Source organism: Rana temporaria, chromosome 10, assembly GCF_905171775.1.
Source record: "Rana temporaria chromosome 10, aRanTem1.1, whole genome shotgun sequence".
NCBI lineage: Eukaryota > Metazoa > Chordata > Amphibia > Anura > Ranidae > Rana > Rana temporaria.
In genome coordinates this window covers 2551726-2565357 of record NC_053498.1, presented here as the reverse complement: position 1 = coordinate 2565357, position 13632 = coordinate 2551726, and the positions used below count along the sequence as shown (strand labels likewise).

The window sequence follows — 13632 nt, the reverse complement described above, 5'->3', positions numbered from 1 at the left end:
ATCGCTTGTATATCAAGACATTGCTTGTATATCAAGACATCGCTTGTATATCAAGACATTGCTTGTATATCAAGACATCGCTTGTACATCAAGACATTGCTTGTATATCAAGGCATCGCTTGTATATCAAGACATCGCTTGTATATCAAGACATTGCTTGTATACCAAGACATCGCTTGTATATCAAGACATCGCTTGTATACCAAGACATCGCTTGTATACCAAGACACCGCTTGTATATCAAGGCATCGCTTGTATACCAAGACATCGCTTGTATACCAAGACAAAATTTATTAACAACATTTTGCTCGTCTTGTAAAACGCTCTCAAACCAAGTTACTCTCAAACCAAGGTTTTACTGTATTCAGTTTTTTTTCAATATCGGGGCTGCAGCTTATTCCCACCTTGTGCGGCTGCAGAGGAACTACAATTCCCAGCCGGGGGCAATTGAGCCTGACGGCATGCTGGGACTTGTAGTTCTTCAACAGGTATGAAAAAGAAAAAATGTAAACGTTTTCTCGCCTAAGCGACTTAGAATTTGTGCAACTTAGGATTGGGTGCTCTTCTTTCCTAATGGCAACCCCAAACGTGTTGCGATTTTTTTTTTCCGCGAAGCTCGTCGCCTAAAGAGATACAGCTGCTTCTTCGGTGTGTTTGTTGAGCGAAGGAAAGCCCATTCAAGTCAAGTTTTTTTTTTTCTCCTGCCGCGTACACACGATCGGATTTTCCATTGGAAAAAACGTTTTTTCCGACGGAATTCCGCTCAAGCTTGGCTTGCATACACACGGTCACACAAAATTTCTCTGAACCTTCGACCGCCAAGAACGCGGTGACTCACAGCACTATGACGAGCCAAGAAAATTAAGTTCAATGCTTCCGAGCATGCGTCGAATGGTTTTCGAGCATGCGTCTGAATTTTGCGCGTCGGAATTGCTACAGACGATCGGAATTTCCGATTGGAATTTTTTCCGTTTGGAAAATCTGAGAACCAGCTCCCAAATGAAAAAGTCCGATGGCGCCTACGCACGGTCGGAATTTCCGACCAAAAGCTCACATTGGACTTTTCTGGTCAGAAATTCCGACAGTGCGTACGCGGCATTAGAATTTGTGCAACATGGGATTGGGTGCTCTTCTTTCCTAATGGCAACCCCAAACGTGTTGCGATTTTATTTTATTTTTTTAACCGACTGACGATAAAACACGCAAAGCTCGTCGCCTAAAGAGATACAGCTGCTTCTTTGGCGTGTTTGTTGAGCGAAGGAAAGCCCATTCAAGTCAAGTTTTTTCTATCTCTCTATCTCCTATAGTTACATAGTATCTCTCTATCTCCTATAGTTGCATAGGCCCGGATTCAGAAAGACTTACACCGACGTATCTTCTGATACGCCGCGTAAGTGAGCGGATGCGCCGTCGTATCTCTGCGCCTGATTCTGCAAGTAAGATACGCCTGAAATTTGGTTTCCTCCGACCGACGTAAGTCTCCTACGCCGTCGTATCTTGGGCGCATATTTACGCTGGCCGCAAGGTGCGCTTCCATTGATTTACGCTTCGAATATGTAAATGACCTAGATACGCCGATTCACGAACGTATCTGCGCCTCGTAAGGCGTACGTCCGACGTAAAGTTATTCCACATATAAGGAGGCGCATCCCATGCAAAGGTATGGACGTCGGAACAGCCGTCGTATTTTACGTCGTTTACGTAAGTCGTACGTGAATGGGGCTGGGCGTAGGTTACGTTCACGTCGTAGGCATTGAGCCGTTGTATCTTAGGAAGTAAATTTGACGTGATTCTGAGCATGCGCGCGCATGCGCCGTTTGTTCGGCCCATCATTTGCATGGGGTCAAGCTTCATTTAAATGGATCACGCCCACTTCCTTCCTACTTTGAATTAAGCGGGGCTTACGCCGGACAATTTACGTTACGCCGGCGCAACGTAGGGAGCAAGTGCTTTGTGGATACTGTTCTTGCCTCTCAGAGTTACGTCGGCGTAGCGCATATGAGATGCGCTACGCCGGCACAAATATACGCCGATCTACGTGAATCCGGGCCAATGTATCTCTCTATCTCCTATAGTTACATAGTATCTCTCTATTAAAAGCGCCCTGCTAGCAGCCAAAAAGCGCAGCTAAAACAATAGTAAAGCTATAGTTTTATCGTCAACGCCCACCTGCCCCAGTGTGGAAGCAACCTTATTGTTATAGGGTGACAACGTTCTGTCCCCGCCCCCCATGTGTGCTCCTGCGTTGTCACACGGGCTTCCGATGGAGACTACAAGTAGCTGCGCCAACACCCATTACACAGACATGGTCCACTGTGTTGTAAAAGGATAGCAAATAGAGGAAACTAATTCCAATTTGGATTGATGTGTAATGAATGAGGCAATCTGCAGTGACAGTTATCTCCTCCTCCAGCTTTAGTCAGTTTGCTGTCACCGTACAGCCCCGGGGGTCAGCGCAGGGAAGAGGATGGGCAGCACAGGGAGGACACGACCGGAGATTCACTCTCTGCCAGGTCAAATAGTAACCGCCAGGTAGACGGGAGAGGATAAGCCCGCTTTGATCAGATTAATTCCACTTTGTTTGCAAACACAAGTAACTGTCTGGAGACCGTTGTGCACTTAGGGCGATGTCGCTCCATTAGCGAGCGATCCTACCCAGCATGCACTTCAGATTACGGGGCTTCTAAATAAAGAAGAATCTAAATGGATTTATGTAACAAGGTCATTGGCTGAGGTCCCTCTCCCGGCAGATCCCTGACCGAGGTCCCTCTCCCAAGAGATCCCTGACCGAGTTCCCTCTCCCGGCAGATCCCTGACCGAGGTCCCTCTCCCAAGAGATCCCTGACCGAGTTCCCTCTCCCGGCAGATCCCTGACTGAGGTCCCTCTCCCGGCAGATCCCTGACTGAGGTCCCTCTCCCGACAGATCTCTGACCGAGGTCCCTCTTCCGGCAGATCTCTGACTGAGGTCCCTCTCCCGGCAGATCCCTGACTGAGGTCCTTCTCCCGGCAGATCCCTGACTGAGGTCCCTCTCCCGGCAGAACTCTGACTGAGGTCCCTCTCCCGGCAGATCCCTGACCGAGGTCCCTCTTCCGGCAGATCCCTGACCGAGGTCCCTCTCCCGGCAGATCCCTGACCGAGGTCACTCTCCCGGCAGATCCCTGACTGAGGTCCCTCTCCCGGCAGAACTCTGACTGAGGTCCCTCTCCCGGCAGATCCCTGACCGAGGTCCCTCTTCCGGCAGATCCCTGACCGAGGTCCCTCTCCCGGCAGATCCCTGACCGAGGTCACTCTCCCGGCAGATCCCTGACTGAGGTCCTTCTCCCTGCAGATCCCTGACTGAGGGGATCTCTGACTGAGGTCCCTCTCCCGGCAGATCCCCAAAACAGGAAGTGAGAAGAAATCCCTTCAAAGTAAGGAAATCCCTGGTTGTCACCAGAACTAGTGTCCTCATTGGGGAGATTTCTCTTCATATCCTGCACCATAGCCACAGCAGATTTATGTAACGAGGTCATTGGCTGAGGTCCCTCTTCTGGCAGATCCCTGACTGAGGTCCTTCTCCCGGCAGATCCCTGACTGAGGTCCCTCTCCCGGCAGATCCCTGACCGAGGTCCCTCTCCCAGCAGATCCCTGACCGAGGTCCCTCTCCCGGCAGATCCCTGACCGAGGTCCCTCTCCCGGCAGATCCCTGACCGAGGTCCCTCTCCCGGCAGATCCCTGACCGAGGTCCCTCTCCCGGCAGATCCCTGACCGAGGTCCCTCTCCTGGCAGATCCCTGACCGAGGTCCCTCTCCCGGCAGATCTCTGACCGAGGTCCCTCTCCCGACAGATCTCTGACCGAGGTCCCTCTCCCGGCAGATCTCTGACCGAGGTCCCTCTCCCGGCAGACCTCTGACCGAGGTCCCTCTCCCGGCAGATCTCTGACCGAGGTCCCTCTCCCGGCAGATCTCTGACTGAGGTCCCTCTCCCGGCAGATCCCTGACTGAGGGGATCTCTGACTGAGGTCCCTCTCCCGGCCGATCTCTCACCGAGGTTCCTTCTCCCGGCAGGTCCCTGACTGAGGTCCCTCTCCCGGCAGATCCCTGACTGAGGTCCCTCTCCCGGCAGATCCCTGACTGAGGTCCCTCTCCCGGCAGATCTCTGACTGAGGTCCCTCTTCCGGCAGATCCCTGACCGAGGTCCCTCTCCCGGCAAATCCCTGACTGAGGTCCCTCTTCCGGCAGATCTCTGACTGAGGTCTTTCTCCCAGCAGATCCCTGTCTGAGGTCCTTCTCCCGGCAGATCTCTGACTGAGGTCTTTCTCCCGGCAGATCCCTGTTTGAGGTCCTTCTCCCGGCAGATCTCTGACTGAGGTCCCTCTCCCGGCAGATCCCTGACTGAGGTCCCTCTCCCGGCAGATCTCTGACTGAGGTCCCTCTCCCAGCAGATTCCTGACCGAGGTCCCTCTCCCAGCAGATTCCTGACCGAGGTCCCTCTCCCGGCAGATCCCTGACCGAGGTCCCTCTCCCAGCAGATCTCTGACTGAGGTCCCTCTCCCGGCAAATCCCTGACTGAGGTCCCTCTCCCAGCAGATCCCTGACCGAGGTCCCTCTCCCGGCAGATCCCTGACCGAGGTCCCTCTCCCGGCAGATCCCTGACCGAGGTCCCTCTCCCGGCAGATCCCTGTCTGAGGTCCTTCTCCCGGCAGATCTCTGACTGAGGTCTTTCTCCCGGCAGATCCCTGTCTGAGGTCCTTCTCCCGGCAGATCTCTGACTGAGGTCTTTCTCCCGGCAGATCCCTGTCTGAGGTCCTTCTCCCGGCAGATCTCTGACTGAGGTCCCTCTCCCGGCAGATCCCTGACTGAGGTCCCTCTCCCGGCAGATCTCTGACTGAGGTCCCTCTCCCAGCAGATTCCTGACCGAGGTCCCTCTCCCAGCAGATTCCTGACCGAGGTCCCTCTCCCGGCAGATCCCTGACCGAGGTCCCTCTCCCAGCAGATCTCTGACTGAGGTCCCTCTCCCGGCAAATCCCTGACTGAGGTCCCTCTCCCAGCAGATCCCTGACCGAGGTCCCTCTCCCGGCAGATCCCTGACTGAGGTCCCTCTCCCAGCAGATTCCTGACCGAGGTCCCTCTCCCAGCAGATTCCTGACCGAGGTCCCTCTCCCGGCAGATCCCTGACTGAGGTCCCTCTCCCGGCAAATCCCTGACTGAGGTCCCTCTCCCGGCAAATCCCTGACTGAGGTCCCTCACCCGGCAGATCTCTGACTGAGGTCCCTCTCCCGGCAGATCCCTGACTGAGGTCCCTCTCCCGGCAAATCCCTGACTGAGGTCCCTCACCCGGCAGATCTCTGACTGAGGTCCCTCTCCTGGCAGATCTCTGACTGAGGTCCCTCTCCCGGCAGATCTCTGACTGAGGTCCCTCTCCCGGCAAATCCCTGACCGAGGTCCCTCTCCCGGCAGATCCCTGACTGAGGTCCCTCTCCCGGCAGATCCCTGTCTGAGGTCCCTCTCCCGGCAAATCCCTGACCGAGGTCCCTCTCCCGGCAGATCCCTGACCGAGGTCCTTCCCCCGGCAGATCCCTGTCTGAGGTCCCTCTCCCGGCAGATCCCCAAAACAGGAAGTGAGAAGAAATCCCTTCAAAGAAATCCCTGGTTGTCGCCAGAACTAGTGTCCCCATTGGGGAGATTTCCCTTCACTTCCTGCACCATAGCCACAGCAGAAAGTCGAGGAAGTCCCTCTAAAGTGAGATAATCCCTGGCCGTCACCAGAACTAGTATTCACATTGAGGTCATTTTCCATCACTTCCTGTCCCTTAGACAAAACAGGAAGTGAGAAGAAATCCTTTCAAAGTGAGAAAATCCCTGGTTGTCACCATCACCAGAACTAGTGTCCCCATTGGAGGATTTCTCCTCTATTCCTGTTCTGGTGACAACCCAAAAATTTGGGATGCGATTTTCTTCTACTTTCAATGATAATGGTAAACAGGATAAACAGACTCTGCCCAATGGGGAAACAGACAGCAATAAAAACTGACAGGGGGTCTCATCCCTCTTTACTTCAAAGAGGAGTGCAATTTTGTTCCGGCCTTTACATTCCATGGATCAAAGTCGCATCAAAGTAGTGCGCAGGCACCTTTTCAAAGTCGCTGCAATGTTACGTTGCACCGATTTGAACATTGAAAAGAATTGGGGTGCGACTTGTCACGCGACTTTAATCGCACAGATGTGACTGGTGCCTTGGTTACACTTTGAGGGTACACAATGGGATATTATGGGTTTTATGTAGTGAGGTTTATTTTAGATATACTTGATTTGTTTTTTTCTGAAGCCTCGTTCACAAGAGGGGGGGGGGGTAAATAAATCCATACGCCGGGGGAGGGGCACAAGTGCTCCGTGCATCCCATGAGGATCTACGCAATGTGCAGAGCCTGGGCCTTGGATCCTGAGAGGATCCCAATAGGAAGTGTCCACATCAAGCAGGCAGTGGCAGGGACACCTGTGGAAGGACCCCCCCCCCCTCCAGGAAGTGGTGTCAGAGTTGGAGCAATATGTGGCCGCAGTGTCAGGTCAGAAAAATGGCGTCTGGACGGGTTTACTATTCTAAATACGGCGATCGGTTTATCCCCATCCTGGGGGGGAGGGAGGTGGTAAAAGCCTGCGGTCGAGCGTCTTTTTTTTTTTATTGGTTGTGATGGCGGTGGTGGCGGCGGCGGCTGCGGTGATGATGATGGTGATGGGGGGGTTTGTACTCATGCTGTGGCCCGTGGTACGAATCCCACCCCCAGTCGCACCCACAGACATCACAGCCAGCCCAACGTTACCTACTCAGGTGAATAACGGTCAACCGCCCCCCACACCTGCGCACAACGCACGGTACGGCAGAATTCAGGCGCAAGGGGGGGGGGTCTCAAAATTGGCAGCCCTCCAGCTGTGTGCGAAACTACAAGTCCCATCATGCCTTTGCCTGTGGGAGTCATGCTTGTAACTGTCAGCCTTGCAATGCCTCATGGGACTTGTAGTTTCACAACAGCCCCCTCCCTGATAAGGGGGGTCAAAACCAGGCGCTGAGGAGGCGATAGAAAAGGCCCCCCCCTCATCATCGCCTGTCAAATTCTCTCTGAAAAGCGATCCAAAAGTGGATCACGACAACAAAACAAGTGTAAGGAACCGATCCACGCCTGAGCAGTGCGTTTTACACGCGTTTTTCAGGTGCGTTTCCATCGAACTCCACGAAAAGGAGCGTCAAAGATGCGGCATGCAGGACTTTGTAAACGCACCGCCCCCCTAAAACGCACAGGTGTGAAGGGGGCCCAGACACGGAGAGGAGAGGGTTTAACTATCAATGGAAATCTGAGGAGATCGATAGATCAGAAAATAAATCAAACCGCGATTGGCCGCCATTACCCTTTGAGTAGCGTTCATAGGGTGGCCGTTTTTCCTGTACAGGCCGCCTCTGGTAGGGAGTAGAGTAGAGCGCTGTGCGTTTTTAGTGCATTGCACTTGCTTTTTCTTTTCTTTTTTTTTTTTAAACTTTATTTGTACCGTCATGTATTGACACTCGCTGTTTGTTGCGGCGTCATGCGGGGTGGAAAGATTCCGATATCCTACACAGTGGCCCCTCTCAGTATGGGGGGGGGGGAAGATGGGGGGGAGGGGAGGGTGGGGGGGGGGGGGACAGTATCTGTAACTCCCAGCATTGTACACAGTGGAGGTGTGAGGTCACCATGGTAACGCGTACAGAACCTGTTTGCTGTATGTAGATAAGGCTCTATCACCTGTGTGGTGTGTACGGGTGACATGGTGACGTTACACACCGCTGTTGTCATGGGAACCGACTCACAGAAAAAAGAGACATCAGACTACACCAGGATCTTTGCTGTCTCTTATTTCCATTATTGTTTTATGTCACCTGGAGGAAGTGGCAGGTCTAGCAATGATTACCCCCCACCAGGGCAATTGCTCACCTGACACTGCGCTTTTATAAAAAAATTATAAAAATAAGTATTATTATTTATTTTTATTTTTTTACGTTTGAATTTCTTTAACTTTATTGTTCTCACAAGGGGGGCTAACAAGCTTCCTATGTGATAACATGGGGGCAGGTGACAGGTTCTCTTTATGGACACATCAGGAGTCTATTAGATCTCCCCAATGTCTCCCCTGCCCTCCAATGTAGAGCTATTCAAGCACAGATCGTGTTTAAATAGCCGTTTCCTCGGCTGCACTTCTAGGAATGACAGCCCTGACCCCGGAAGTAATACACACCACTTCCTGGGTCATAGGGCACAGGAGGGATCAGGAAATGGATGTTCCCAGAGTTCCTTCTGCTTTCTCCAGGGAAGCTGTGCTTTGTGTCCTGTGGTCCTCTCCTCTGTGTCCCTCTGTCTCCTCTGTGTCCCTCTGTCTCCTCTGTGTCCCTCTGTCTCCTCTGTGTCCCTCTGTCTCCTCTGTGGTCCTCTGTATCCTCTGTGGTCCTATGTGTCCCTCTGTGGTCCTATGTGTCCCTCTGTGGTCCTCTGTGGTCCTCTGTGTCCCTCTGTCTCCTCTGTGTCCTGTGGTCCTCTGTATCATGTGTCCCTCTGTCTCCTCTGTGTCCCTCTGTCTCCTCTGTGTCCTGTGGTCCTCTGTATCATGTGTCCCTCTGTGGTCCTCTGTATCCTCTGTGGTCCTATGTGTCCCTCTGTGGTCCTATGTGTCCCTCTGTGGTCCTATGTGTCCCTCTGTGTCCCTCTGTCTCCTCTGTGTCCTGTGGTCCTCTGTATCATGTGTCCCTCTGTCTCCTCTGTGTCCCTCTGTCTCCTCTGTGTCCCTCTGTCTCCTCTGTGTCCTGTGGTCCTCTGTATCATGTGTCCCTCTGTGGTCCTATGTGTCCTCTGTGGTCCTCTGTGGTCCTCTGTGGTCCTCTGTGTCCCTCTGCGTCCCTCTGTCTCCTCTGTGTCCCTCTGTCTCCTCTGTGTCCCTCTGTCTCCTCTGTGTCCCTCTGTCTCCTCTGTGTCCCTCTGTCTCCTCTGTGTCCCTCTGTATCCTCTTTCCTCTGTGGTCCTCTGTGTCCTCTGTCCTCTGTATCCTCTGTGTCCTCTGTCTCCTGGAAACCCCTCATAATGGGCACAGCGGGTGTACAGACCCGGGAACTCAGCACAGGGGTGGTGGGAACTCCTCATAATGGGCACAGCGGGTGTACAGACCCAGGAACTCAGCACAGGGATGGTGGGAACCCCTCATAATGGGGCACAGCGGGTGTACAGACCCGGGAACTCAGCACAGGGATGGTGGGAACCCCTCATAATGGGCACAGCGGGTGTACAGACCCGGGAACTCAGCACAGGGATGGTGGGAACTCCTCATAATGGGCACAGCGGGTGTACAGACCCGGGAACTCAGCACATGGATGGTGGGAACCCCTCATAATGGGCACAGCGGTTGTACAGACCCAGGAACTCGGCACAGGGATGGTGAGAACCCCTCATAATGGGCACAGCGGGTGTACAGACCCGGGAACTCAGCACAGGGATGGTGGGAACCCCTCATAATGGGCACAGCGGGTGTACAGACCCGGGAACTCAGCACAGGGATGGTGGGAACCCCTCATAATGGGCACAGCGGGTGTACAGACCCGGGAACTCAGCACAGGGATGGTGGGAACCCCTCATAATGGGCACAGCGGGTGTACAGACCCGGGAACTCAGCACAGGGATGGTGGGAACCCCTCATAATGGGCACAGCGGGTGTACAGACCCGGGAACTCAGCACAGGGATGGTGGGAACCCCTCATAATGGGCACAGCGGGTGTACAGACCCGGGAACTCAGCACAGGGATGGTGGGAACCCCTCATAATGGGCAAAGCATGTGTACAGACCCAGGAACTCAGCACAGGGATGGTGGGAACCCCTCATAATGGGCACAGCGGGTGTACAGACCCGGGAACTCAGCACAGGGATGGTGGGAACCCCTCATAATGGGCACAGCGGGTGTACAGACCCGGGAACTCGGCACAGGGATGGTGGGAACCCCTCATAATGGGCACAGCGGGTGTACAGACCCGGGAACTCAGCACAGGGATGGTGGGAACCCCTCATAATGGGCACAGCGGGTGTACAGACCCGGGAACTCAGCACAGGGATGGTGGGAACCCCTCATAATGGGCACAGCGGGTGTACAGACCCGGGAACTCAGCACAGGGGTGGTGGGAACCCCTCATAATGGGCACAGCGGGTGTACAGACCCGGAAACTCAGCACAGGGATGGTGGGAACCCCTCATAATGGGCACAGCGGGGGTACAGACCCGGGAACTCAGCACAGGGATGGTGGGAACCCCTCATAATGGGGCACAGCGGGTGTACAGACCCGGGAACTCAGCACAGGGATGGTGGGAACCCCTCATAATGGGCACAGCGGGTGTACAGACCCAGGAACTCAGCACAGGGATGGTGGGAACCCCTCATAATGGGCACAGCGGGTGTACAGACCTGGGAACTCAGCACAGGGATGGTGGGAACCCCTCATAATGGGCACAGCGGGGGGTACAGACCCGGGAACTCAGCACAGGGGTGGGGGAACCCCTCATAATGGGCACAGCGGGTGTACAGACCCGGGAACTCAGCACAGGGATGGTGGGAACCCCTCATAATGGGGCACAGCGGGTGTACAGACCCGGGAACTCAGCACAGGGATGGTGGGAACTCCTCATAATGGGCACAGCGGGTGTACAGACCCGGGAACTCAGCACAGGGATGGTGGGAACCCCTCATAATGGGCACAGCGGGGGGTACAGACCCGGGAACTCGGCACAGGGATGATGGGAACCCCTCATAATGGGGCACAGCGGGGGGTACAGACCCGGGAACTCAGCACAGGGATGGTGGGAACCCCTCATAATGGGCACAGCGGGTGTACAGACCCGGGAACTCGGCACAGGGATGGTGGGAACCCCTCATAATGGGGCACAGCGGGTGTACAGACCCGGGAACTCAGCACAGGGATGGTGGGAACTCCTCATAATGGGGCACAGCGGGTGTACAGACCCGGGAACTCAGCACAGGGATGGTGGGAACCCCTCATAATGGGCACAGCGGGTATACAGACCCGGGAACTCAGCACAGGGATGGTGGGAACCCCTCATAATGGGCACAGCGGGTGTACAGACCCGGGAACTCAGCACAGGGATGGTGGGAACCCCTCATAATGGGGCACAGCGGGTGTACAGACCCGGGAACTCAGCACAGGGATGGTGGGAACCCCTCATAATGGGGCACAGCGGGTGTACAGACCCGGGAACTCAGCACAGGGATGGTGGGAACCCCTCATAATGGGGCACAGCGGGTGTACAGACCCGGGAACTCAGCACAGGGATGGTGGGAACCCCTCATAATGGGCAAAGCATGTGTACAGACCCGGGAACTCAGCACAGGGATGGTGGGAACCCCTCATAATGGGGCACAGCGGGTGTACAGACCCGGGAACTCAGCACAGGGATGGTGGGAACCCCTCATAATGGGCACAGCGGGTGTACAGACCCGGGAACTCAGCACAGGGATGGTGGGAACCCCTCATAATGGGCACAGCGGGTGTACAGACCCGGGAACAGCACAGGGATGGTGGGAACCCCTCATAATGGGCACAGCGGGTGTACAGACCCGGGAACTCAGCACAGGGATGGTGGGAACCCCTCATAATGGGGCACAGCGGGTGTACAGACCCGGGAACTCAGCACAGGGATGGTGGGAACCCCTCATAATGGGCACAGCGGGTGTACAGACCCGGGAACTCAGCACAGGGATGGTGGGAACCCCTCATAATGGGCACAGCGGGTGTACAGACCCGGGAACTCGGCACAGGGATGGTGGGAACCCCTCACAATGGGCACAGCGGGTGTACAGACCCGGGAACTCAGCACAGGGATGGTGAGAACTCCTCATAATGGGCACAGCCGGTGTACAGACCCGGGAACTCAGCACAGGGATGTGGGAACCCCTCATAATGGGCACAGCGGGTATACAGACCCGGGAACTCAGCACAGGGATGGTGGGAACCCCTCATAATGGGCACAGCGGGTGTACAGACCCGGGAACTCAGCACAGGGATGGTGGGAACCCCTCATAATGGGGCACAGCGGGTGTACAGACCCGGGAACTCAGCACAGGGATGGTGGGAACCCCTCATAATGGGGCACAGCGGGTGTACAGACCCGGGAACTCAGCACAGGGATGGTGGGAACCCCTCATAATGGGGCACAGCGGGTGTACAGACCCGGGAACTCAGCACAGGGATGGTGGGAACCCCTCATAATGGGCAAAGCATGTGTACAGACCCGGGAACTCAGCACAGGGATGGTGGGAACCCCTCATAATGGGGCACAGCGGGTGTACAGACCCGGGAACTCAGCACAGGGATGGTGGGAACCCCTCATAATGGGCACAGCGGGTGTACAGACCCGGGAACTCAGCACAGGGATGGTGGGAACCCCTCATAATGGGCACAGCGGGTGTACAGACCCGGGAACAGCACAGGGATGGTGGGAACCCCTCATAATGGGCACAGCGGGTGTACAGACCCGGGAACTCAGCACAGGGATGGTGGGAACCCCTCATAATGGGGCACAGCGGGTGTACAGACCCGGGAACTCAGCACAGGGATGGTGGGAACCCCTCATAATGGGCACAGCGGGTGTACAGACCCGGGAACTCAGCACAGGGATGGTGGGAACCCCTCATAATGGGCACAGCGGGTGTACAGACCCGGGAACTCGGCACAGGGATGGTGGGAACCCCTCACAATGGGCACAGCGGGTGTACAGACCCGGGAACTCAGCACAGGGATGGTGAGAACTCCTCATAATGGGCACAGCCGGTGTACAGACCCGGGAACTCAGCACAGGGATGGTGGGAACTCCTCATAATGGGGCACAGCGGGTGTACAGACCCGGGAACTCAGCACAGGGATGGTGGGAACCCCTCATAATGGGGCACAGCGGGTGTACAGACCCGGGAACTCAGCACAGGGATGTGGGAACCCCTCATAATGGGGCACAGCGGGTGTACAGACCCGGGAACTCAGCACAGGGATGGTGGGAACCCCTCATAATGGGCACAGCGGGGGGTACAGACCCGGGAACTCAGCACAGGGATGGTGGGAACCCCTCATAATGGGCACAGCGGGTGTACAGATCCGGGAACTCAGCACAGGGATGGTGGGAACCCCTCATAATGGGCACAGCGGGTGTACAGACCCGGGAACTCAGCACAGGGATGGTGGGAACCCCTCATAATGGGCAAAGCATGTGTACAGACCCGGGAACTCAGCACAGGGATGGTGGGAACCCCTCATAATGGGGCACAGCGGGTGTACAGACCCGGGAACTCAGCACAGGGATGGTGGGAACCCCTCATAATGGGCACAGCGGGTGTACAGACCCGGGAACTCAGCACAGGGATGGTGGGAACCCCTCATAATGGGCACAGCGGGTGTACAGACCCGGGAACAGCACAGGGATGGTGGGAACCCCTCATAATGGGCACAGCGGGTGTACAGACCCGGGAACTCAGCACAGGGATGGTGGGAACCCCTCATAATGGGGCACAGCGGGTGTACAGACCCGGGAACTCAGCACAGGGATGGTGGGAACCCCTCATAATGGGCACAGCGGGTGTACAG

General features: G+C 55.6%; 2 protein-coding genes across 2 annotated transcripts in view; one reads left to right on the top strand and one right to left on the bottom strand.

Annotated features, from left to right (window-relative positions):
• CROCC (ciliary rootlet coiled-coil, rootletin) overlaps positions 1-13632 on the top strand; it is a gene marked incomplete at its 3' end in the record, with an annotated part of 72394 nt that overhangs the window by 748 nt on the left and 58014 nt on the right.
• LOC120916148 (glutenin, high molecular weight subunit 12-like) lies at positions 3498-7381 on the bottom strand. Its single transcript, XM_040326967.1, has 2 exons — positions 7366-7381; positions 3498-5575 (listed from the first exon to the last, which is right to left on the bottom strand). The coding sequence occupies exons 1-2, from the start codon at positions 7379-7381 to the stop codon at positions 3498-3500; spliced, it is 2094 nt and encodes a 697-aa protein (XP_040182901.1).